The sequence below is a fragment of the Crotalus tigris genome, unplaced genomic scaffold (assembly GCF_016545835.1).
Source record: "Crotalus tigris isolate CLP2741 ecotype Arizona unplaced genomic scaffold, ASM1654583v1 scf7180000017740.2609645, whole genome shotgun sequence".
Classification (NCBI taxonomy): Eukaryota; Metazoa; Chordata; class Lepidosauria; order Squamata; family Viperidae; genus Crotalus; species Crotalus tigris.
Genome location: NW_024096606.1, coordinates 1,857,743 through 1,882,447, shown reverse-complemented (window position 1 = coordinate 1,882,447; position 24,705 = coordinate 1,857,743). Strand labels below are relative to the sequence as shown.

Sequence of the window (24,705 nt, the reverse complement as noted above, 5' to 3'; positions counted from 1 at the left end):
ATTATTATTATTATTATTATTATTATTATTATTATTATTATTCCTAGAGAAAGATTATTAGGTGTTGTTGGAATATAGCCGAAATAATAGATAAAACTTGTAAAGGGTCCTATAGTAAGAGGAATAAGATATATAAGTAATATAATACTTTTAGAATATATGAAATGTTAAAACATTGAGAGGGTCTATTTAAATGAAAAGTTTGGATATTTAAAGGTAATGAATTTTGAGAAAACTATGAGTGATAAGAGTGGTTTGAATACTGAGGGGAAACTAAGCTTCAATAAGAACCTTGAAAACAGGACATATAATGATTTAATAAGATGAGTTTTATAAATATAATGGAAATAAGCTGATTAAAAAACATGTTATATGTTGATATTATTATTATATGCATAAATACTAAAAATGTTTATATTCAACTTGGTTTGTACTGAAAATATTAAGAATTATATATGTTTAATGTAGACAAAAGGAGAATATTACAGGAAGAAGAGAGGATCAAGAAATATATTACCAACGTATTAATTGTAGAAATTAAGTATCATTGATTGTTTTAAATGTATGAACCCAGACAACACACTGTTCATGAAGCACTAAAGATTGTTATTGTAAAAAATTAATAAAATATATTTAAAAAAACAAAAACAAAGAGTCCAGTTCCACTCATGGTTACGCTGGAGCAGTTTGTAGCAACTTCACATAGTTGACTCAGTTTAAAACAGGCAATCCAGAAATTTTTTTTACATTCAGAAGTAAAATTTAAAAAGATGGTTGTTATGTCCTGAGCCTGCAAAGGCAGGCTCGGGACGTTGCAATGGTCCCAGGCAGTTGCAAGCTGCCCGGGACCAGACTGGCTGGCGCCGGCTTTGCGCACATGCACGAGGCACGGAGCGAGCCTAATTGTTACCATTCTGCCCGGGGAAGTTGTTAAAAGGAGTCTGAGAGGCCTGCGAGCCTCAGAGCTGTGACAGAGTGGAAAAGACTTCAGTAAAGAGCTGTTGGAACTACAGAATGTGCTGTATTCATTCGCCATTGATTCGAGAACTCAACACTGGCGACGAGGGTGGGATGGCTTACAATAAACAAAAAGAAGAATTGTAAGCTTACTCAGGAGTCCTGAAGAAGGAAGATGGTGTTAAACTCAGCACCTGGCCTGCCAGTACAGCGTCGCTGGAGGTAAGCTGGCTGATAGACCCTTTCCTTACAAAGAAGCAAGAATGGCGAAGATAGGGAGACTGTCTGAATTCGATGTCACGCACCCAGAAAGATGGGAGTCTTATGTTGCCAGGGTAGAAAATTTCTTCAGAGTAAATCAAGTAAGGGAAGATGGTTTGAAGACCGCTACTTTGCTGTGTGTCTGTGGTCAAGATGCATTTGAAATTGCTGAAAATTTAGCAGCCCCTGCTCCTCTTGAATCTGTCACTTATACAGATTTAAAAAAATTATTGAAGGAACATTTTCAGCCCAAGTTGTTTGTTATTGCATGGAGACATACTTTTGAACAGAGGGACCAAAGAGCTGGTGAATCAGCTAAAGAATACATTGCAGCCTTAAGAAGAGCAGCTAAGCCTTGTGATTTTAAAGACTTAGAAGAAAGGTTGAGAGACCGATTTGTATGTGGGCTTAGGAACAGAGACTTACAACAGAGACTTTTTGCAAAAGAGGACATTTCATTCCAAGATGCTTTGAGAGAGGTCACTGCAGAAGAGGCAGCAGGTGGGGCAGTCAAGAACATGAGGCCTATCAGGAACAACCCAGAAGCCGTCTCTGTGCACCATGAGGGAGTCCAGGAGAGCTCGGAAGAAGATCCTGAAGATGAGGTGGATCATCTTTACCAGCCAAAGAAAGAAAACAGAAGGAAGGCAAAGAAAAGTCTTCAGCTGTACCCAAGTGCTTCGGGTGTGGAGGTCGCCACAGGAGGACCGACTGCAGGTTCCGATCTGCAATCTGTAGAGATGTGGAAAGCAAGGCCACATAGCAGCTGTGTGTCTGGGCCGTCAGAAGGTACAACCCCAAGAAGAATTGTGCCTGAAAGGTACCAGGGTCCCCAGCCAAAACAGGGTGGGTTTCTGTGCATCACATAGAAGCATTTATAGGACAGGCACACACAAGCCACTTAAAAAGAAACTGTCACTTAAGGTGAAGTTGCAAGGAGTTCCATTGGTTATGGAACTAGACACTGGGTCTGCACTTTCAATTATTTCCATTCACACATTCAGAAAGATTTGCTCTAGCAGTGGGTTCCAGGCCAAGCTTAGACCATCCAATATAGTCTTAACGGACTTCCAAAATTCCAAGGTGTGCGTTAAGGGGGAGGCCACCCTTAATGTACAATACAAGGATTTTGAAGGTCCATTAGATGTATTGGTAGTTGGGGGTGAGCGCACGAGTCTCATTGGACTCGATTGGTTTGAGGCCTTGGGAATACAAGTTACAGGGCTTCACAGTTTGCAAATATTAGGTCTACAGGAAGTCTGTAAAGAATTTGCAGATTTCTTCAGCCCTCAGCTGGGAGCATACAAAGCCCCCCCAGCTTCCTTGAAACTGGACCCCACTGTCACTCCTATCAGAGTAAAAGCAAGGAGAGTACCCTTTGCTTTGAAAGGGAAAATTGATGCTGAATTGGACAAATTGATTCAGCAAGGTGTCTTAGCACCTGTTGACTCAAGTCCTTGGGAAACTCCCATAGTCACGCCTCTTAAGGCTAATGGGGACATTCGCATCTGTGCAGATTACAAATGCACTCTAAACAAGGCATTGCAACAGCATGCATATTCTGTACCTGTAGTCAGCCACATTTTGGCCTCCCTCAAAGGGGGGCGTGTTTTTGCAAAGCTGGATTTAGCACAGGCTTATCAATAGTTACCTGTTGATGGAGCTGCTGCTGAAGCACAAACTATTGTAACTCATAGGGGGGCACTCAAAGTCAAAAGACTACAATTTGGAGTAAATGTAGCTCCTGGAATTTTCCAAAGCGTAATGGAAAACACCCTGAGGGGTATACCAGGGGTTTGCTCCTATTTTGATGATGTCCTAATAGCAGGAGAATCCACTCAAAATTTAGCTGAGAGGTTGAGGGCTGTTCTGCTGCGTTTCAGGAAAACAGGCCTGAAGCTTAAAAAAGACAAATGCAAAATTGGAGTGTCTCCTACAGATTTCCTGGGATTCAGAATAGATGCCAAGGACATTCACCCTGCTGAGTCTAAATTAAAGGCTATCCTGCAGGCTCCTAGGCCTAAATCTAAAGCTGAATTACAAGCTTTTCTGGGCCTCTTGAACTTTTACAATGCATTCATACCTAACAAAGCTAATGTAGCTGAGCCACTTCATCGGCTTTTAGACAAACAGGCAGTGTGGCAGTGGTCACAAGCACATGAAGAAAGCTTCAATGAGGTTAAGGCCTTACTTACATCAAATGATGTGCTTGCACATTTTAATGAAACTCTTCCTGTGTGCATCGCTTGTGATGCTTCCCTTTATTGGGTGGGAGCAGTACTTAGCCATTTAAGACCTGATGGAACTCAGGTTCCTGTTGCATATTACTCCAGAACTTTGTCTTCTGCTGAGCGAAACTACACTCAGATAGATAGAGAAGCCTTAGCCATTGTTGCTGGAATTAAAAAATTCCATGATTTCCTCTATGGCAGACACTTCACGGTCTACACTGACCTTAAGCCTTTGTTGGGGTTGTTTACTACAAACAAACAACCCCCCCCCATATCATCTCCCCCAGAATGCTGAGATGGTCCATCTTTCTGTCGGCCTATGATTTTTCTTTGGTTCACAAACCTGGCAAGGAAATGGGCCATGCTGATGGCCTTAGTAGATTACCTTTACAAATGGTAGAGGCTGACCCTGCCCCTGCCATCAACATTCTTTCCATTCAGGCATTGCCTGAGTTGTCCTTAAATGCCAGGGATGTGGCTGCTGAATCAGCCACGGACCTCACACTCACTCGTGTATTGTCCTGGGTTTTGTCTGGATGGCCAGAGAGTTGTCCAGGTACTGAGTTTCAGAGTTTCTGGCTTAAGAAACATGAGTTACCCACTTTTCAGGGTTGTCTGCTGTGGGGCAGCAGAGTTGTTATTCCTACCTCAATGAGACCTAGGGTCTTGGCTTCCCTTCATGAGGGTCATCCTGGCATTGTCAGGATGAAGGCGCTTGCGCGCAGCCATTTGTGGTGGCCAGGGTTAGACAGGGAAATAGAGGCTCAAGTGCACGGATGCCACTTGTGTCAGCGCTCACGCCTGGAAATGCTTCAGGCTCCTGTACACAGATGGGAGGAAACACAGTCACCTTGGTCTAGGGTGCACATTGATTACGCTGGGCCCTTTCAGGGTCAATTCTTCTTGGTCCTTGTTGACAGCTATTCATAGTGGCTTGAGGTTGTACCTGTCTCTTCAACCACTGCTGCCAAGACCATTCAAGTACTGAGAGGGATTTTTGCTGCACATGGGCTACCTGATGTCCTGGTGTCTGACAATGGTCTTCAATTCACTTCTTTCGAGTTTCAAGCTTTCTTACAGGCCAACATGATTCGTCATGCCACCTCTGCACCATTCCACCCTTCCACCAACGGTATGGCTGAACGGATGGTCCGCATCACCAAGGATGCTTTAAAGAAACTGACCTATGGGAACTGGCACCACAGGTTGGCAGACTTTCTTCTTGCTTACCGCACCACACCTTCAACTTCCACTGAAAAGAGCCCAGCTGAACTCTGTTGGGGGCGCAAACTGATTACCAAACTTGACAGGTTGCACCCGGACAGACTGCCTCCTAAGGTCACCCAACCCAGGGCCCCGCGGTGTCTGCAAGTGGGTGCCCCCGTATGGACCCAGAACTACGGGCCTGGTCACTTGTGGGTTCCTGCCGTAGTATGCAAGGTTACTGCCCTTTGTCATACGAGGTCTCCTTGGATGACGGTCGTGTCCTTCAGTGGCATATCGATCAGCTGCGTACGAGACTGGACTTACCCTCTGAAGCTCCTGGGCTTTCTCCAGGGGGGCAGGGGGACCACTATGGGCAAAGGGAAGGGTGTTGGCAGCAGCTGGGGCCAAACGGAGAGGCCGCAGATGGCCTGTTCCAAGGTTCCGCAAGTGTTCCAAACAGGAATTCAAGGGAACAAGAAATCATACAGGCACCAGTGCCTACTCCAGCCAGGGAGTCACCCAGGGGGCAAACTCATCATTCACAACTACCATTCAGCACTCCAGTCAGGGAGAATAACTGGGAGCATCCTAATAACCCAAACATTGCAAGAGAACTGGCACACAAACAGTCAAGTTGGCCCAGTACTGCTACTGCTTCCAGAAGGAAGTTTTCACACAGGGAGGTGGTCAGAGAGGCAAATCCCAATTCTGGCATCTCTGGCATAGATGGGGGGGGGGCAACTGAGTATTGGGGCACTGCAGAAACCCCAGACAATCCCGTTACGGGGCTTGGTAGTGAAGGGATGCATTCCCTTGATAGGTCCATTGTGGACTTGGAGGGCTCTACAGAAATGCCAAACAGTGGCAGGCTTACAGAGGGGCCCGAGAGCCTACAGTTAGGCAGGTCAACCAGGTTCATGGGGGAGCAAAGTCCTGGTCTGACGAGCCCGGTGAGCAAGCAAGCAGACCACGCAACGGGACACAGTTGACGGGGACCACCAGGGTTTGAAAGAGGGGGTAACTCCACATCATCCACTGCACAAGAGGAAGTAGGGGATTCTCAGAATCTAAGGAGGTCACAGAGAGTAAAAAGATCTCCCAAGTATCTTGAGGACTTTGTAACCCTGCTGTCAAAGCAGAGAAAGTGAGAGGGTGCCTGCTGTTGTGGAAAATGGAAGTGTGAGCGCTGGGTAGTTAATCCCAGAACAATAGCCCAGTACTATTTGTGGTGTGGGTATTGCACAGCTGCAATAGATGTGCAGGTTTGGGGTTGGCACACCAGGCTCAGGACGTTGCAATGGTCCCGGGCAGTTGCAAGCTGCCTGGGACCAGACTGGCTGGCGCCGGCTTCGCACACATACGCGAGGTGCAGAGTGCGCCTAATTGTTACCATTCTGCCCGGGGAAGTTGTTAAAAGGAGTCTGAGAGGCCTGCGAGCCTCAGAGCTGTGACGGAGTGGAAAAGACTTCAATAAAGAGCTGTTGGAACTACAGAATGTGCTGTATTCATTCACCATTGATTCGAGGACTCAACAATGGTCATTTAAAAATCAGGTAGAATGATAGAGTACTTTTTATGTCCCATGGTAAAATATTGTAGGACTTTAAGACCTTTCACTAAAGCAGGAGAGGCAAGAAGCTGGTCTGTTTACACTGGTATGTTCCTTCAACAGGAATAAACTGATTTTAGAGTTATCCCTGAAAGCCACATCTGGTAAAGAACAATTTTCATTACCTCTTCATCCAATTCGTCCTCTTGTCTCTAATCCGATAAAATAACATTTCCTGAAGCACTAAGTAGGCACAACCTTCATTGAGGGGTCCTTTGTGGTCTCTGAGCTTGCTTGTTTTCTTGAAGATGTTTCAGTACCCAAACTAGGTAACATCACCACTGCTAGTAAGAAGTGAGATTTGTTGCCAGTTTAATTCAAACATGAGCTACAAATATTCTTCTTTATTGGTACAATCTTTATTTTGCTATTTCGAGGGAGCGTCTGCTTTAGATTCTTCCCCAAAGTTTTCACAGCCTTTGCACCTGCCTTTACTCAGTGTAAATGTTGCTAGGTTAGTTAGCTGTATCTCGGGATTCCGTTTCGGAGAATGAGTTCCCTGTAAGAAAGCCATTATTTTGATGGCGTTGATCACCTTGAACCGAGAGATGGCGCCACTGCCCCATATATTCACGCACCATAACTATGTTTACTTCCTAATGGAAGCAGGATCCTCCTCTTCCTCTTCCGGGCCTACAGGACGGAAGAAGAGAGGTGGTGTGGTTCTAACTGGGCGTCGCGTGGACCAAGTATGTGCGCTGTTGTTTCTGCCCGGGTTTTTCTTTCCTAATGGCGAAAAGAGAGGAGGCAGGGAGGCAAAGCAAAGGGAACATAATCTTCCGTTGCAGGAATGTTCAGCATCGCTTCTCTCGATTCATGTCTCCCAGTTATCTTGTAACGCAATTCTCTTGTGCGGCCACCCTGGCACGGTTGTTCTCAGCGCACCTAAGGGCGGGATGGCCGCGGTGGTTCTTAGGAGGAAACAAAGGATTCAATCCTTTCTCTAAGCTTAACCCCCTCGAATCGCTTTCGTCTGAAAAGTTTAAGAAGGTTGCATCAGAAAAGCTGCGACTCTAAGAGAAAAATCGAATTTACTCTCATTCCTTGTGAATCCTGTACCTTGGAGTTTTTAGTTTTCTTGCTAAAAAAAATTAAAAATTTTGACCCAGACTAATTTATTGACACGGGCATTTGGAGACGCGCGAAGTGTAAAACAGTTTATAGGTTTAAACCTACTGAATGGCCTTATACAAAAAATTGCAAGCAGCATTACAGGATTTTTTTAAAAAATTAATTTGGCACTCCGAATTCTTTGGGAGTTGCAATCCATATGCGTATGAAAGTCTGAAAGAGGAAGGCCTTTAAATTGCCTAAATTACAATCCTGTTTGCTTCTATTAATAGAAGGGTATCCAGTTATATGTTATGAAGATCTATGCATAAATTCATGCAACACGTTGCATAGTTGCAAAATTTAAAATTGCTGTATTTGGAATGATGGCTATATTCCTTCACCTTGCTTTTAGTCACATATTCTGCACAAAAATGTACATTTAATACAAAACTAATTTGAACAATTTGCAGCATTTAATTTCTGCCGCAGCAGTTTTGAAGCCATTTGTTCATAGAAACTGGTAGGACTTTGCATGATTATATTGATAATTATAATGATCATTAGAATTAACAAGGCAGAAATGCAGAATAGGAGGGTAGGTCTTGAGATCCTCTTGCTTCCAAGTTTATCCAAGGTAGAAATCAAGCAGCAGCAAATGCTGCTGGGGTACAATCATTCTAATAACTGTTGGATAGGCATTCAATTTTTCTGCTCTGATATATTAGAATAAAAATTATCCCTCTTAATTGTGTGTTGTTTGGTTTGATCAGGATAAAAAAATGACCTTTGGTTTGTGATTCTTCCAAAGCTGGAAGGAAAGACAAAGTTCAGTGTCTACAAGTTGCTTTCTTTAACTTGGTTCCTTCCAGATAGGTTCAGCCACAAAGACTGCCACTAAATCCAGCTTATTTGGATGGCATTACAAGTACTGTGTATTGAAGATTATGATGTTTTTTTCTATATAATTATATTGATCCTGTATCTAGAATCATTATAGCTTGTTGAAAATTTTATATTGCCATGTGGGCATCTTATCAGTAAAATAGAATTTCAAAATGTCATGAGAAATTCAGTTTTGATGTACATGGTTTTTCACTGACATTGAGTAATGATGGAAAATACCTTGGCAGGATAAGTAATTTAGTCCAGGGCTGAGTCACCCTTTAGCTCAGTGTTTCTCAACCTTGACAATTTTAAGGCATGTGGACTTCAACTCCCAGAATTCCACAGCCAGCAATGCTGGCTGTGGAATTCTGGGAGTTGAAGTCCACATGCCTTAAAATTGTCAAGGTTGAAAAACACTGCTTTAGCTCTACAGCTGTACTTTCCTATATAGTGATTATTGTATATCTCTTTGAGACAAAGGTACAATCATTCAGCAGCATGATTTCATAATTTTTTGAGGTATATAAAACTATAGTTTACAAAACCCAGTGCAAACTATCTAGAAAAAATAGACAACAGAGGTAGTCCTCAACTTACAAACATTTAACGTTTGAGGTTACAACAGCACTGAAAAAAGTGACTTATGACCTTTTTTCACACAACTGTTGGAGCATCCCCTGGCCATGTGATCAAAACTTGGGCGCTTGGCAACTGGATCATATTTATGGTGATTGCAGTATCCTGGGGTTATGTGATCACTTTTTGTAACCTTCTGACAAGCACAGTCAATGGGGAAGCCAGATTCACTTAACAACCGTGTTACTAACTTAACAACTGCAGTGATTCACTTAACTGGCAAGAAAGGTTGCAAAATAGGACAAAACTCATTTAACAACTGTTTTGCTTAGCATCAGAAATTTTGGGCTCAGTTGTGGTCATAACTCAAGGACTACCTATAAATCCAGCCCCACACACATATATATATGTATCATTGTTTTCTTCTTGTAGAATAGTATTAATTTGGCTCCTGGCAACCAAACCATAGCCCTTTTCTGGTCTAGGCTCTAAAACAAAGTGAGTTGTTTTCTTATAGTCATTTTTATTAACACTTTTCATCCCATGTCCAGATTAACTCTAAAGTTTCTCAGAGACCTTCAAATATTTTTCTAGAGTTGTAACATGTTCTATAGTTTTTAATGTGAATTAATTATTAACCATAAATAAGCAGGACAATATAACTCTAGAACAGAGACTTTTTATTTGCTTCATTATTATCCCAAATTGGAAATGGAAAGTTCCCTATATTATTAAAAAATATTGTTGAGTTTGATCAAAATGAAATCAAAAGTCTTCATGTGTTAGCACAATAAGGATATTGCTGATTAAAATGAAAGTAAAAGGTTTTGCAATAATAATAGTTGGGTAACATGTAGTCAAGTAAATTAAAATCCTACTTTACAGAGCAGGTATATATTATATATCCATCACTGTAAGCTTATTCAGATCCTTAGTACCCATCTTTCCCTCTGGCAATTAAAACTCAGGAGACAGCAGAACAGATGCATCTTTCTCAACAGCTACAGAATGGATGGACTTCCTGCCTGCTGCAAACTCCTATGACATTTTAAAAATGAGAGGACCATATGGAGAATGGAGGGGAACCATTCTCTTTTCAAACAAGCACCTGAGCAGAGTTTGCATGTTTCCCAAGTCCTTTGAAAATTTCTGTTTCTCTTCTCAGATGGAGCAAATTTTCTCTGGACTACCATTAGCTAAGAAAACACTAGTATGGAAAGTTTTTAGGCAACAGATTCAAAGTACAGTAATTGTTAGCAAGGCTAATGTTTTGGTCCTCTGAATTGACCATTCTTTTGGTGATTAATATAAAATATTACCTGCTGAAGTAACTGCAAAAAAAATCTTGTATCTATTATGGATAATGAAGTTGGTACTGTTGTACTATAGCGTAAATGTACTGGAATCTCCATGGACGTACTATTATCTCAGGCTTTATTTTTCTTCTTGCTCTCCAAAATTGTAGGAGAAGCAGTATATTGTAGGGTTTTTTTCTGTGTAGAATAGTGAAATTTCAGATCTTTCCCCATACAAGTTGCGTATATATAGCAAGCAAATAACAAGTAGTTGCTCTCTCTGGGCTCCTTATGGTCGTTGTTCATTCGGAAGTCAGATGAAATGGAGATCATCCTGATAGCAGGTCTACGACAACTTGCTACAACCAACTTGTTGCAGCCAACTCACCGCTGGACAACCCGCAGCAGGGCAAGAGTTATACTAATATCAAAGAAATAGTGAAATAGAATCATTAAAGAAAGGATGCCAAAGGAGGGACAAAATGAAATGTGAATCACAAAAATTAATATATTTTTAATTATTTTAAATAATTAAATTGAATTGTTGAATTGTCCCGCAACGAGTTGTCCCATGGTGAGTTGTCCTGCAGCTGGTTGGCCATGGTGAGTTGGCCGCAGCAAATTGGCCATGGCAAGTTGTCCCAATTAATGAAAGGTGAACTGTGACGAGTTGGCCATGGCGAGTTGTCCCAATTAATGAAAGGTGAACTGTGATGCTTGGAGGTGAAAAACGTCTACTGGAAAGAGATTTGGAGTTCCTTGTTTTACCCAGAACAGTCTTAATTGTTTGCTATTTCATTATTTGTTTATAGTGCAAGTGAAGTGCAATATTGATAGAACTGAATACTTGCTTTTTACAGGTATCTGTCAGTGGAAAACCTAACTATTCTTAAGAGTTTGTCTTTGGCTTTTGATGTGTGGAGTTGTGGGTTTTTGCATCTGCTCAATATTGGCAATGTTCAAAGTTGCTTCTGACATAAGTATGTTTTAAACTTTGAGATGTTCAAAATGACTGCCACCATAAAATGAGTGTTCTGTTGGCTGTTTATGGGACAGATTAATTTTAAAGAATGGGTGGATTGTTCATTTACTTGAGAAGGAAAGGGTCAAGAGTATTCTAAAAGGCAACGATTGAAATCACAAAAAGCAATCCTGTTTTTAAAATGAACTATGAGGAAAAGCATGTTTACATCTTATTTTGCAAACCCCCAGATAAGCTTTTTAGGCAGTAAATGCCCAAAGTTTAATCTATTATTATTATTATTTTGGGAGAAAAGGGGAAAGTGAATATCAACATTGCAATTCTATGCTTGTCTCATCAGAAGTACATTTCGCTAATTTGGGTTGGATTTATTTTGAAGTAAATGTATTGAACAATTAACAGTAAGATTGAAAAAGAATAAAATGGAGAGTGAGAATGGAATATTGGCAAACATTATTTTGCTCCAGTACTGTAAAACATCTGAAAAGTATTTTGGTATGGAAGGTTTTGTTTAAGAATTTTATACCGTTCATAAAAATCTTTGCCTCTTAACAGATATTGCTTCACATGATGAAATTAGAAGGTACTAAATTCTCATTTAGTGAGAATTTACTTGATACCTTAACCTTAAATTAACTTGGACTTAAAATAAAATGCAACCATAAATTGAGTCTGTGTGAATTTAAATGGCTGCTTTTTAAATTTACCACTCTATGTGCTAAATTTTGATTTTAATTTTCTTTTGTCTTTTAGTTCTCAGTTACCACTAGTACGTGTACCAATAGACAATGGTAAGATTTGTTTCTTTATAATTGCTAATGTATTTGATTTGTTTCATGTTAGTAGATACAGATATTTATCCCAGTTGAATTGCTTTTGAAATCATTCAGGATGTATATGTGTTGTCGTGTGTGTGGGCAGCATTGTTAATGTCTTTCATACAGTAATAAAAAAAAGAGGAAAGAATGCAGAATAGTTTAGTAAAAGTTACTCCACTATTCAACTCTTGCACTTGGTATCACAACAAATCATCTTGCCTTTCAGTGCAAGTACTGAAATTAGTAGATGGTGTGATGACAATTTCAATCAGCAGATTTTGGAAACTGAATGCAGAATCAAAGGTTTGAAAAACAGAATCATGCATCCTGCAATGTCTTTTCTATATCTTTGTACTGAAGTATGATTTATCTTCCAGTCAGATTTTGAATATAGAAATTGTCTGTATTTTGTTTTTTTCCTAGGAAGTTGTGCCCTAAAATTACATCAGAGTAATAGCCTATTAAATAAGCAGTTTTAAGATGATAAAAGAATTTAGTAAGAACATAAAGCTAAGTGGAGCTGGTAATCATCATGGAAAGCAGTTATAATAAAAAAAGTTTGTATTTTAGCTCTTGAGAGGTAGGAGTATGTGTGTGTGTATTTGTATGTGTGTGTATATACTGCAATCCATGCACTCTTCATTGAAAATTATGGACCAATATTTCCCACCCTGCTCTAGTTTTGCGAGTAGATAGATGTTTTTCCCAGTCTAGTCTTATAACCAGCTTCTGTACCTAAGGGAGATAAGAATCTAGACTTTCACACTCCTATCCATCGCTTTAACCCAACTGAATACAATATGTCTGCCTGTCATTGTTCCAATAGCACCATACCTGGCAACTAGGCTTTTGCTCTTCATATTTAATTGCATGGTGCTATGAATGTTCACATAGAATGTGTGATTGGGACAGCTATTACTTCTATAGTCATGCCAGGAACGCCAAAATGCTTCCAGGTTGAAAAGATTGAACAGTGACATTACCATTGCCTGAGGGACACTCAGTTGGAGGCTCCTTTCATGTCGTTAAGTTGCCCACCAGAGTGATACCCATTTATCTACTTCCGGTTGTCCACTTATGAACTGCTGGGTTGGCAGGAGCTGCAGTGTGTGATGGGAGCTCATCCCATCCTGCAGCAGCAGCTGAGTCTCAAACGTAAGCCTGCCAGTCATCGGTCCAGCGTCCTAACCTCATTACCACCACACTCCATTATTGTGTTGTTGCTAAGTGAGGATTATACCTAATCCACAACATATTATTTCTCTAGTAAGTAAAAGACTTTAAATAACATGCAATGTGAACATTTTGTCCTTTGCTTCTGTCAGAACTTACATAAAATAAAGTTTTCAATGATGCAGAATTTCTCTTCATCTGATTTGGTCAAATACTCTCTAAATAAAGTACATAGCTAATGATAAAGTTTCAATGATTGTTATTAATGGAGAAACTCATTATTTTAAGTTGTATGTTAGCATAATTTACAGTGATTATCTTTACTTTGTGAGGAGACATTTCATCCAAGATGGAGAAAATAGTATGAAGTGAATAAGGCATTACAACTTTCCTGGACCTCTGTTCTCCCAAGCCTATAATACCAAAACTGGCATTATATTGCATCACTTGTGTCAGTTGTATCTATTCAAATTTTCTCACACTTGAATAATGGGCTCTCTAGTGGGTTCTAGTCACATTCACTTTAAAATTTTCTTTGTAATCAGGAGATGTACAGAATGACATTCATATCTATTCCATAACCACATCATTGGAATAGAAGTTAAACAAATGGTGTTTTGATCATTATAAATGTTAAGAGTTTTACACAAAAATAAGCTCAAAAAATAAGCACACATTCAAAATGAGCAGGAGGCATAGTTTAGAAAAACTATAAAATATATATAAACATGATACATACAGTTTCATTCAGTTCTTGGGATTATCAACAACTCTTAACTTGGAGATTAGAACATCATAGAGAAGACTAAACCACGCCCAGACCTAGGCTGGCTCACATGCTTCTCACAGCCAATACTGTGTCTTAATCAAAAACAGTTCTCATTGGCTGGTTTGTTGCTATGGCTATTCCAATTCATAAATTCTTACACACTGACAATAAATGAGTAGTATTATTTTTGCATCCACGTGCACAAAAACATTGTAGGCTTATATGCTCGCCTCTTTCCAGCATGGTACTTTCAATTTTTCCTAATCTAAAGCTTTCCCCCTTTCCCCTTATAGTAATAAAATTTGTAGTCTGACACCTTTTAGGACACTAGACTCAAGTTGTCTGAGCAGAATCTTACAAGTAACAGCATTATAATTGTCTTTCATGTTCCTCGTTTTTAATCCCTTGTAGCTTCTGTAGAAATACATAGTATAGCTTCTTTAAGGTTTAGAAAGGCCAGTATATCCCTCATAATCATCCTCTCTATGTGTTTGTCTTCAAATCAGTTTTGGACTACTGGCAGTACTTTGACTTGTCCCTGTCCCAAGTTTTCTTGGCAAGTTGTTTTTGGAAGTGGTTTGCCATTGTCTCCTTTCTAAGACTGGGAGAGAATGACTGGCTCAAGGTTACCCAGCTGGCTTTGTGCCTAATGTGGGACTAGAACTCAGTAACAGCAAACTGACTCCATAATCATCTTAGATTAAAAAAAAAAAAGGTCATGCAAATAACTTTCTCATGCTTTGTTCCTTTTAAATGTATAAAATATTGAGATTTTGTTAACGTTCTATTTAAATTAGAGGTTTTCCTAGATCTCTTCTACCCCTTTTCATTCTCCCTCAAAAAAGTTTGGCTTTGCATCAGATTCACAATACTAACCAGCTGAAACAATCCTTTCTGTCCCTCTTCACAGTTAACAACAGCTTTGCAAATCAGCCAGCTATTTTTTTTTCAGTGAAGTTGCTACCAAAATAAGCTTGAGAAACAACTTACTTTAATATTTTGCATTTGAGCAAAAATTGTAATTGATTTCCTTTATTGGAGTTGTCAGTTTTTTTACTGGTTGAACTAACTCATTTATTCCATACAAATAAAATTTAAAAAAAATAGAATAAAAGAGGTTTTTTTCTGAAAATTTGTGACTACGCGCCACTTTGTCAGGAAAAAAAACTTTATTTTATTTAGAATCTACAATTTTTTTTCTGACAAAGTGCACACAGTTACAAATTCTCAGTCTAAAAATATTTCACAGGTCCTAGCAGCAATTGTTAGCATAGGCAAATCTACAGTTAGAATAAAATAATCTACATATGCCCTGAAGTTGAGGTGATGGAGGTTTGCATCTAAAGGATGCTAAATTAAAGAAGACTAAGTTAGGATATCAGCTTAGAATCAGACTAATAGATTTATTTAATACTGGCACTGAATTCTAACATTTGCATCCAAAAGATATTATGCTAAATATAAACTTGAATTCTGAATTTCAGTTTTTTATCTGTTTCTGGGGAGGGGGTTGCTTTTAAGTAAATAGAAACACAAAAAATAATTGCCAATAACCTTAACCAGGAGAAAATAAGCTAATCTTTGGAGCAATTTGTTTTTGTCCTTGGAAACTGTGTCTTCAAAAGGCTATTGTGTAGCCCTGGGTGATTAAAATAATGGGAATGTTGCCATTAACATCAGCGGCATAGAGACTGAATCCATTGTCAAGTCTCCTCCCCCTCTCCCAAAATAGAGCTTTTCAGAGAAGTTTGAGAACGGAGGAGAAACTTGTATTCAAATGTGTCTGACACAAAACAGTATGTCCTACTGGTTCCTGGGAACCAGAAAGTGAAACTGGCCATAAATAAAAGGAGATTGACCTCTTAAGATTCATTGTTAAAACTGAATACCAAGAATAAATACAATTAGGCTTCTGGAATTCATGTATTCTTAAAAGTTTAGACTAAAATTGCACTTTTAGAAATCAATCTTGTCAACTTATGGGATTTGGTGACCAAGATATATATTCATGATATGGAAAGTTAAGTTGATTGTACGGTGTTTAACCTTTTTTCCCATTGAAATAATATCTTTTTTACTCTTAAAAATGAAATAGAAGATTCCATAGTGCTGAATGAGATGCAGCTCTCTTGACTTAAATTATAGTGGCTTTTACATAATGGAGGACGAGGGCACTTTTGAACATACATGCACATTTGCACGTGATTGGACTTTCTGGACAAGCACTTGCAATATTTTTTCCCCAAGTATAGAGAAAGCAGGCAGGCATATTTATTTAGTCCCAGGTTCTATATATTACATCATCTGGAGAGGTCCTAGAACATTGGTGGCGAACCTATGGCATGCGTGCCAGAGGTGGCACTCAGAGCCCTCTCTGGGCATGCGTGCCGTGCCCCAGAGATGGCAACTATTCCTCTTCAACCAGCCGCCCGCTAACTCACCAAGGTCTCACGTGGCTGGATGCATCCCAGCACGGCTGGTTTCCCTCCCCCCCGTATTGTCCCTCCTGGCTTCGCATGCTCTCTTTTTCCCGGGAACAACTCACTGCATTGCCTCCTCAGCTGTTGGCCAGCTGTCCAGCTCAGAGGTGGCTTCTCTGAACTGCTGGCAGTGGGCTACAGAGCCCCAGAGTGGGCCGGTCGAGGAGCCGGCAGGCTGTGGCTGCTGATGGACACCGTCGGCCCTCATGCGCTCGCTGACCTCTGTGTGGGGGGACCGATGGTGTCAGGCAGCAGCTGCCCTGGCCCTTGCCTTGCCCCATAGCAATGGCACCCCCGCCCTGCCTTGCCTCACCCCGCAGGATGAGCCTCCTGCCTACCACTGCACCTGTCAGAGACCCCCTGGATCTCCCCCAACCCTGCCCACCCCCCACAGGCGTCCCTCCCCACGAGTAACATTGAGGTGACCATGCCCATCTTGGCCACACCCACCCAATCTGCCATGACCACAGCCACGCCCATCCAGTGGGCCACGCCCACCTGGCACCCGGCAATAAATAAGTGGGTTTTGGATTGCAGTTTGGGCACTCGGTCTCTAAAAGGTTCGCCATCACTGTCCTAGAAGGTAGCTGTATTCAGCAGTCTCATATTTCAGCCGCTTTAGATACAACTTTTGCCTGCTATTGCTTTGCTGTTTCACTGTCCTTTTGTGGTATAAGGAATTGGAGCGTTCTCCAGAGTAATGAAATATTTATCCTTTTATGGACTATCTTGGTTATTGGATGTGCCAATTTAGGCAGTAAAACTTTAGGTAGTTGGTTCTCTAGATCCTCAGATATTTTAAACTTGAAAACCAGAAGAAATGTGGAATAGCAATAGCACTTAGACTTATATACCGCTTCACAGTGCTTTACAGCCCTCTCTAAGCAGTTTACAGAGTCAGCATATTGCCCTCAACAATCTGGATCCTCATTTTACTGGCCTTGGAAAGATGGAAGACTGAGTCAACCTTGAGCCAGTGAAAATCGAACTGCTGGCAATCGGCAGTCAGCAGAAGTAGCCCGCAGTATTGCATTCTAATCATTGCTCCACCATGGCTATTATGGACATAAGTTGTCAAGAGTCACTGTGAAAAGACACTGTCATGGAAACGTCCAACAAGAGAAAAAAGAAATCAAAGACAAGAAAGACAATTTCTCAAGAAGCAACTTAACAAAAATTTCAGAGAGCTGTTGGAAAGACTTAGAAAAGTATTAAATGGGGCACTTGAGAAACGGAGTGCTCCTTTCCATGCAGTCACACAGGGTGCTTCAAAACGCAGGGAATCCCTGCATTTTGAATAGCCCCTCCAGAGCACAAACATTCCACAATCCACAATGCCAATCCTAACCCCCAACCCACCCCAGAGCATCCACAATGCCAAATCCTAATCATCACAGGGCAACCACATTCCTTCAGTAACCTTTCCAGCTCCGTTCTTCCGACCTTCCAACTTCTCACCAAAAAAAAAAAAGATCTCACAAAGTTGGAAGGTCTGATTGAACTTTTTTTACCGATAGTCCCACAGGCTTCTTTTGTTGCACACGGTGGCGGAGAACAGAGCTGGAAAGGAGGTTAGTGAAGGGAGGCTTTGGGGAAGCAAGAAGAGATGGAGAAGGGTGTGCCCTGGCCGTCGCTGCCTCACTCCACCAGCATCAGGGTTCAGAGGCTTGTTCTTACCGGGAAAAGCCATTTCTCAAGCCCCTTCATGACGAAAACAAACTTCCAGATCATGACCACTCAGTGGTTGCCATTGCTGCCAGCTTGGATGTGGATGCAAGGGACCTGGCCCCGCGATGCCTCACTGCTCAATTGAAGGCTTCGTTCCTCCCCTCAGACTAAGGCTGGCACATGTGAGTGAGCAGTGCACCTGGGCCATGGACAGCATTGGTTCCTGCGCCTGGCCAACTCCAATTCCATGCTTTGCCCCATAGGCATGCAAACAAAGCAAATACTTCCCCCCCCCCCCAGAGAATGGAAGCTTCTGGGGGCCATGACCTCTTTTGCAGAGAATTTATGTTTGACCTCACACAATATTACGGCACCCAGGAGCTTCCATTGTCAGCACAAAAAGCATTTCCAAACCGAATCTCCCTCAAAGAAAACGAAACTGCAGCAGAGAGGAGATAGATTTTACAAGGTAAGTGAGTCCGGCGTGGCAGGAAGGAGGAGGAAGCAGTTGTGTGGAGTGGGGAGAGGAATAGGGTGAATATTGCAGAGCCTCTGTGATCAGTTGCTCATAAGGGCGAACGACCGCTGTGGTGCTGCAATAGTCGTAATTTGGGGATTTGCTTGTAAACAGTAGAGGGCACTGATCACTTAAATTTGAATGAGCGTTAAGTGAACACTCGTAACTCAGGGATTACCTGTAATAGTTTTGGGGTAAGGTAGGAGAGGAGAGGATATTTGTCTGTGTATTTCCCATTCTTTTATGTTTAGCACACTGTATAAAAAAGTAATATGCTGTGCCATGCTATAGGTATTGGTTTTCTAGGTACATAGGACACTTAACAAAACATATAGGAATGAGATCTTACAATGCTGAACTTTGTTTTCCTTTTTAGGCAATATTTTTATGTCAAGACATAGGACCATGGTATTTTCAAAAAATGTATGCAAGATATTGGAAACATTACAATGAAGCAATGGAGTGGATGTATAGACATAAAAACGCTTATAGGAAAGCCATGGAATTATTATATAATCCATCACTTCATCCTTCCAAACAACATCAACGTTATTCTGATTGGGATGAAAATATTCCAGGGACAACTGGTCCATCTTTTTTTTCCACCTCAGACAGCAAACCACGGTATTCTCCAAGGCCTCAGGATGACTTGCATTATGTCAGAAGAAGGAGAGCAGCAGAGAAAGAGTCTGAAACAGATTCAGAATTTGAAAGTGAAGAGGACATAGATTGTGACCTCAGCAACATGGAAATCACAGAAGAACTTCGGCACTATTTTGAGCAGACTGAGCGACACCAGGAAGAACTACGTGAGTGTGCTCTCTTCTTTTATTCTTCACGTCAGTTTATTTTTATACTGTTTATCCCTTATTTTCATGTCCACATCTGTTGTCTAAAGAGCTGAGCCTAGAAATCTTGTAGATAGGATTTTCATTGTGAGCTCTTCACAAACCAGGGATCAGTAAGCTCAGGGACTGGTAATTTGCAGTCAAAGTGTCAATGTCTCTAGACAAAATTGCAAAATATTTTTTCAAGCTGCTTTGGAATGAAAAAGATAATGAAAAAAGTGGTGATGATTTATCTGAGCCACTAAGATTTAAATATAAATACTTTTCAGAGTCACTGAATAGCCGGTACAATTCAAATAGCCAATTTTGGCTAGTGATTATAACTTTTAGTTAATAATCAGCCATGGTTCATCACGGGAGAAAAAAGCCTGGGATATAAAGGCTTTAGGACAGGACTTTTCAACCTTTTCACCCATTGTACCACTTTTAGGATATGGCAACATCTGAATACCACCAGTTGCCTCGCAAGGTTTCAAAAAGTTGATGACCATAAAAAAAAAGGAAAAAAGTGATAAAATACAGGTAGTCTTCAACTTACAACAGTTCGCTTAGTGACTGTTTGAAGTTACAATGACACTGAAAAAAGTGCCCCCCCAAGCCATAGCCTGCCCGCCCAGCGGCGTTCTTCCTCCTGTCCGAGGTTTTCATTGTTGTGAGCATTTCTGTTGGGGATTGGCCATGGGGGTGGGATGAGGGGGTTGTTTGGTTTTTATTCCCATTGTCTGCTGGGTGGTTGCAGCAGGTTTTGGTCACTTCACATGACCCTGGGACACTGTGACCATCATAAATATGAATCAGTTGTCAAGCATCTGAATGTAAATTATAAGACCCTGGAGATGCTGCAACATTCCAGCTGATCGATGCTTCTTCTGGGCTCAGCAGAAATGCCAGGATCAGTACTGCTTCAGGGCTCAGCAGAAGCACCAGGATCTGCACCGAGCTCCAGCTGGAGCCTGGCACTGATCCTGGTGCTTCCACTGAGCCCTGACAGCCCTGCAGCTCCAGCCATCTCTCGCTCAGGCTTGTGTGGTGCTGCCACCGGTTCAGCTCATTCCCCTCCCCCGCTACCACTTTTCTAGGATGGTCACGTATCACCTGCCAGGTGCCAATGTACCACAGGTGGTACCCGTACCACTGGTTGAAAAGCCCTGCTTTAGGAAACTAAGCTTTTCTCCTAAAATGAGAAAAATCTTATGCAATATACTAGGCAAGCTTCAAGCTTCAGCTATTTATGATCAAGTCAGACTTAGCTATTCTCGATCAAGTTAGAAAAGCAAAACTGGGATTTCTCCACACTCCCCTTCATTTTCTCAGGCATTTTTCATTCAGAAGTTGATGAGAGAAATACTACTTTGCAGTTTTGTGTAACTTGGTCTTAAAATTCTCTTAGATTGCTTTAAATCAAAGATAAGATCTAATTTATCCAGCCAAGCTGATATATTGATTTTCAAGTTTGGCCATAGGCATAGCAAAAAGCCATTCATATACTGTTACGAAATCTGTGCTTGTCAGCTACTCTATCTACTAATAATTTGGATCCCAAATATTTTGGTAAAATGGAATTTAACCAAGCTAGTTTTTCTTCTGACCACTTCTCTTGAGCATATATCATAATAAAGAAAATTGACCAGGGACCTTGTCTGGGAAGTGAATCTCACATTATGTTCTCTTGGCTCTTCAAAATGACAGAGGAATTTCAAGCCTAATTAGAATCTGAGTATATATATCCAAATATTTATAGCCCTACTAATATGAAATTTGTAAACCTATGGCTATAAGAGTGTTATGCTTTGTGTCGATTTGATTTCTGTGGCAAGAGAAATAGTCTGCAGGGCAATTTTACAGTTTGTTCTTCTAAATCAGACATGTCAAACATGCGACATCACGTGACGTCGTGCAACGTATCGGGACAGTTTGGCAATTGCTGGAAATGGGGTGGGCGCAGCTTCCACGTGACATATCCGGCCCGTGGGCCGGCAGTTTGACACCCCTGTTCTAAACAATATATTGAAACTTTTAAAAAAGCACTGTTCTGAGCCTTATCCTGTGAAATTTGTGCGTATAAAATGCTATGGTTTAAAACTAATATCAACATGATATTTTTCCATTTTAATTAGTAGATTATTAAAATGGTCCAGAGGAAATTCTTAGTTACTGTATATTGCTGAAGCCTGGAGGAAAGTCGTGACTAGATAGCATACAGATCAGCCATTTACTTTCTCTTTTCTTGATTTAATCCAACAGCATAGATTTCAATATATCTTTATCCTTCAGGTGTTTGTTATGCAGTATAAAAAGTTTCTCTTTCTCTCCCCCTCCTTCTCCTTTTCCCCCACCAAAAATAAAACTTTTAGTTTGAGGAACTAATTTGTTTTAGACAAATTAAAAGCAGTTTCTTTCTTATGTAATCCTTTTATTTAGAATGACTTGGATTTGAAAGAGCTTTTATACCTTTTTGATTGGCTCAATTCACAAACTAAATAAAATTATTTCTCCCTTGTGAGTTGTACACTGAGGCACACATAGGCAAAGCATGCTTTCTAAAATAGGATAACCTCTCCCTCAGTAAGAATCCCAACTGCCGTAGTACCAAATAAAAATAAATACAAATTGGGAAAGAGCATCTATCTATCTTTCCAATTTTGTTATAATTTGGGAAGACTCTCACCATCTGGCAGTCCCCTGGAATCTGGCAATGGAGAAGAGATACATTTAATTTTACAGAGCTATTGATTTTGCAGTTGAGTATTTTAAGCTGAACAAATTTTAGGATAAAATCTGATTAAGCTAAATGCTATTAGCACATTACTTCATTTCATCATTCTTCCTCTGCAAAAAACCTTTGGAGTGTATTTGTTGAAGAAACTACATGTTGTTGTTTTAAATGTCAACAGATTATTTGCTGCATCAAAGGCCATGGCTATATGAATCTGGCTGGCTTTTTTAAATTTAGGGATAATGCTGGGAGGAAATAGGGCTGAGGAGTTATCAGATCTTAGACATATACCAATTCCTCATACCTATAAGTGTTTAATAATGCTACTCCCTACAGATGTGTCTTTTTGGTTTCCTCATCAAATTATTCAACCCAAATTTCTAAAGATTCCCTGGCGGACAAACCAACTTCTCTTGCCTATTTGCTCTTTTAAATCCAGAATTCAGAGACATTTATTGGTTGATAGCATATCACAGTGCAATCAATTAAAATATCTGGACGTCTTGTGAAATGGGAAGAGAAATAAATGGTAGATATTGTTGGAAGAAAAAGCTGGGGGCTTGCTTTCCAGGCAGGAGGCTATACCTTTAAGAGAAAAAACAAAATGCCACCATTTGAAATAGATGAGAGGAAGCCGGCTGCCCGAGAGGAAATGTTTATTGGCAGAAGCGAAGTACCGTTTCAGCAGTTCACTTCTGGCTCAGCTGAACAACTAACTGGGTGAGTGGAAGGGTTCTTATATGGTTCTGAGACTTTGGAATTTGTGTAATATGGGCTTTGTGTTTTTAAAGGAGTGTTTGAGTAACTTCTTTTGTGGCTGATGGCTATGTGTTGGGGTTTTTTGGCTGAGGGGTTGCTGATTTTAATCCTATCATTCTATCTTTGTTAGCTGTCAAATCTTGCTGCAAGGGGCTTCAAATGAATTTGTGATAATGTTTTTTTGTCTGTTTGCTTATGACTAGGGCCGTGGCTTCCACTTTCAATAAGGTCATCATCTCCCTAAGTACTGGCAGCTGTCTGCGGTTAGCGTTTTTGTTACCTTGTGTCTGGTTGTAATGTGGAATGAGCCCTGGGCAGTTTTCCATTAGCGATTTGGTTTTTCTTTTTAAAAGACTTTTACTTTTGCTTGATTTTTGTAGAAAATATGGGGGGGGGGTTGTAATAATTATTTCAGTCCCCCACTTTGGGCTTTAAAATATGTGTGCATATTTTATTGCCCAACCAGTTTGGACCTTTTAGTGGGAGTATAACTGATATGTTTTATCAATCTGGCACATCATGAGGGAAACCTGTTAGTTTTTCCTTTATGAAGTCTGGGAGAGAATACAATCGTTCAGATTGGTTAGGAATGGGGTTAGATATTGGCAGAGACAACACAGGAGAGCTCCTATAACAGTGGTGGCGAACCTATGGCACGCATGCCAGAGGTGGCACTCGGAGCCCTCTCTGTGGGCACACATGCCGTTGCCCCAGCCTCACCTCCCCCCACGACCCCCTCCTCACTAGCAGCCCCCCGGATGAGAGTCGCCACCGAGCATGGCCCACATGGAGCAGCGCAGCCAAGGACATGGCAGCCAGGCAGTGTAGACAAAACTCTGCCCTCACACCCCATCCCGCACAGTTGATGCTGCGGGGTATGGGCAGAGGGTGTGGCCGCCATGGCGCTGCTGGGCTGCCTGGGCGATCTGCGGCAAGCCCTGGAGGCGGTGAGTGGCCCTGCGGGCAGGCAGGGTAGAGGACAGGGCTAGGCCAGTTTTTGGGCACTCGGTCTCTAAAAGGTTCACCATCATTGTCCTATAAGGATCCCTGCAGCTCTTCCCATAAGCAGGGATTTTAACCAGTGAAAGTCTGAAAGCCATGAGAAGAGCCCTGAGAGATCAAAGGGAGCTTTTTCATAGCCAATTTTTTTGTTAGTTCCCTGAGATTTTTTATATTGCTCTTTATAAGTTCTGAATTTTCGCTTAAATTGAAACAACATAAGCCACGGATCTCCTCACAGCTATGGTTATGCCTCAGCAGGAGATAATCAATAGCTGCCTGGGTTTCTAATGTTGCTTCTCGTACTTGGCTTAGTTCTCTATTGAGAATGTCCAGAGCTTGGGAGGTTCAATTAAGATTTTTTGCCAATATGCAGGCTAGGCTGTTAATGTTTTTGCAATTCCACACTGCAAGGCCTGGCACACTCACCAATGATACTGCCAGGCTACATACACTGATGTGGTTAATAGAGCTGTTTTAGAGTCACAGTCTGGTATTAAGAGTTGGAGCTCCCTTTTCTATCATCTCTGCAATGAGGGCATGAAGATTGTTAACTGCCCCAGAGTGCAGCGTCCACCTGTTGAGTTTCCAGGGAGGTCAGAGAAGGCTTTAGTGCCACAGAGTATAAACCAGCCTAAAGGAAGTTTCATGTGTGTGTAAGTGAAGGGGATAATCTCAGTATGATTGCAAGTGAGAGCTGTTGTAAGGACCCACCTCAATCCCTCTTCCTAAGAAAGCAGAACTTCTAGAATGACTTCATTCCAAAAGGAACTTTTATTAGGAGAAGTTGACAGCAGGCATAGAAGGCAGGATCTGAGGGTTTCCCACACAAATCAATGGGTTAACAGAGTATCTAGCAAACCCCATCCCAATAGTCTATCCCAGGGGTAGGCAACCTCTTTT

General features: G+C 41.1%; 1 protein-coding gene across 1 annotated transcript in view; it reads left to right on the top strand.

Annotated features, from left to right (window-relative positions):
- The window catches only part of GEMIN8 (gem nuclear organelle associated protein 8), an 85,525-nt gene that overhangs the window by 8,638 nt on the left and 52,182 nt on the right, over positions 1-24,705 (top strand). The window contains exons 2-3 of the mRNA XM_039339806.1: positions 11,809-11,846; positions 19,092-19,289. Coding sequence (XP_039195740.1) covers positions 11,809-11,846; positions 19,092-19,289 — 236 coding nt within the window. The remainder of the gene's footprint in view (positions 1-11,808; positions 11,847-19,091; positions 19,290-24,705) is intronic.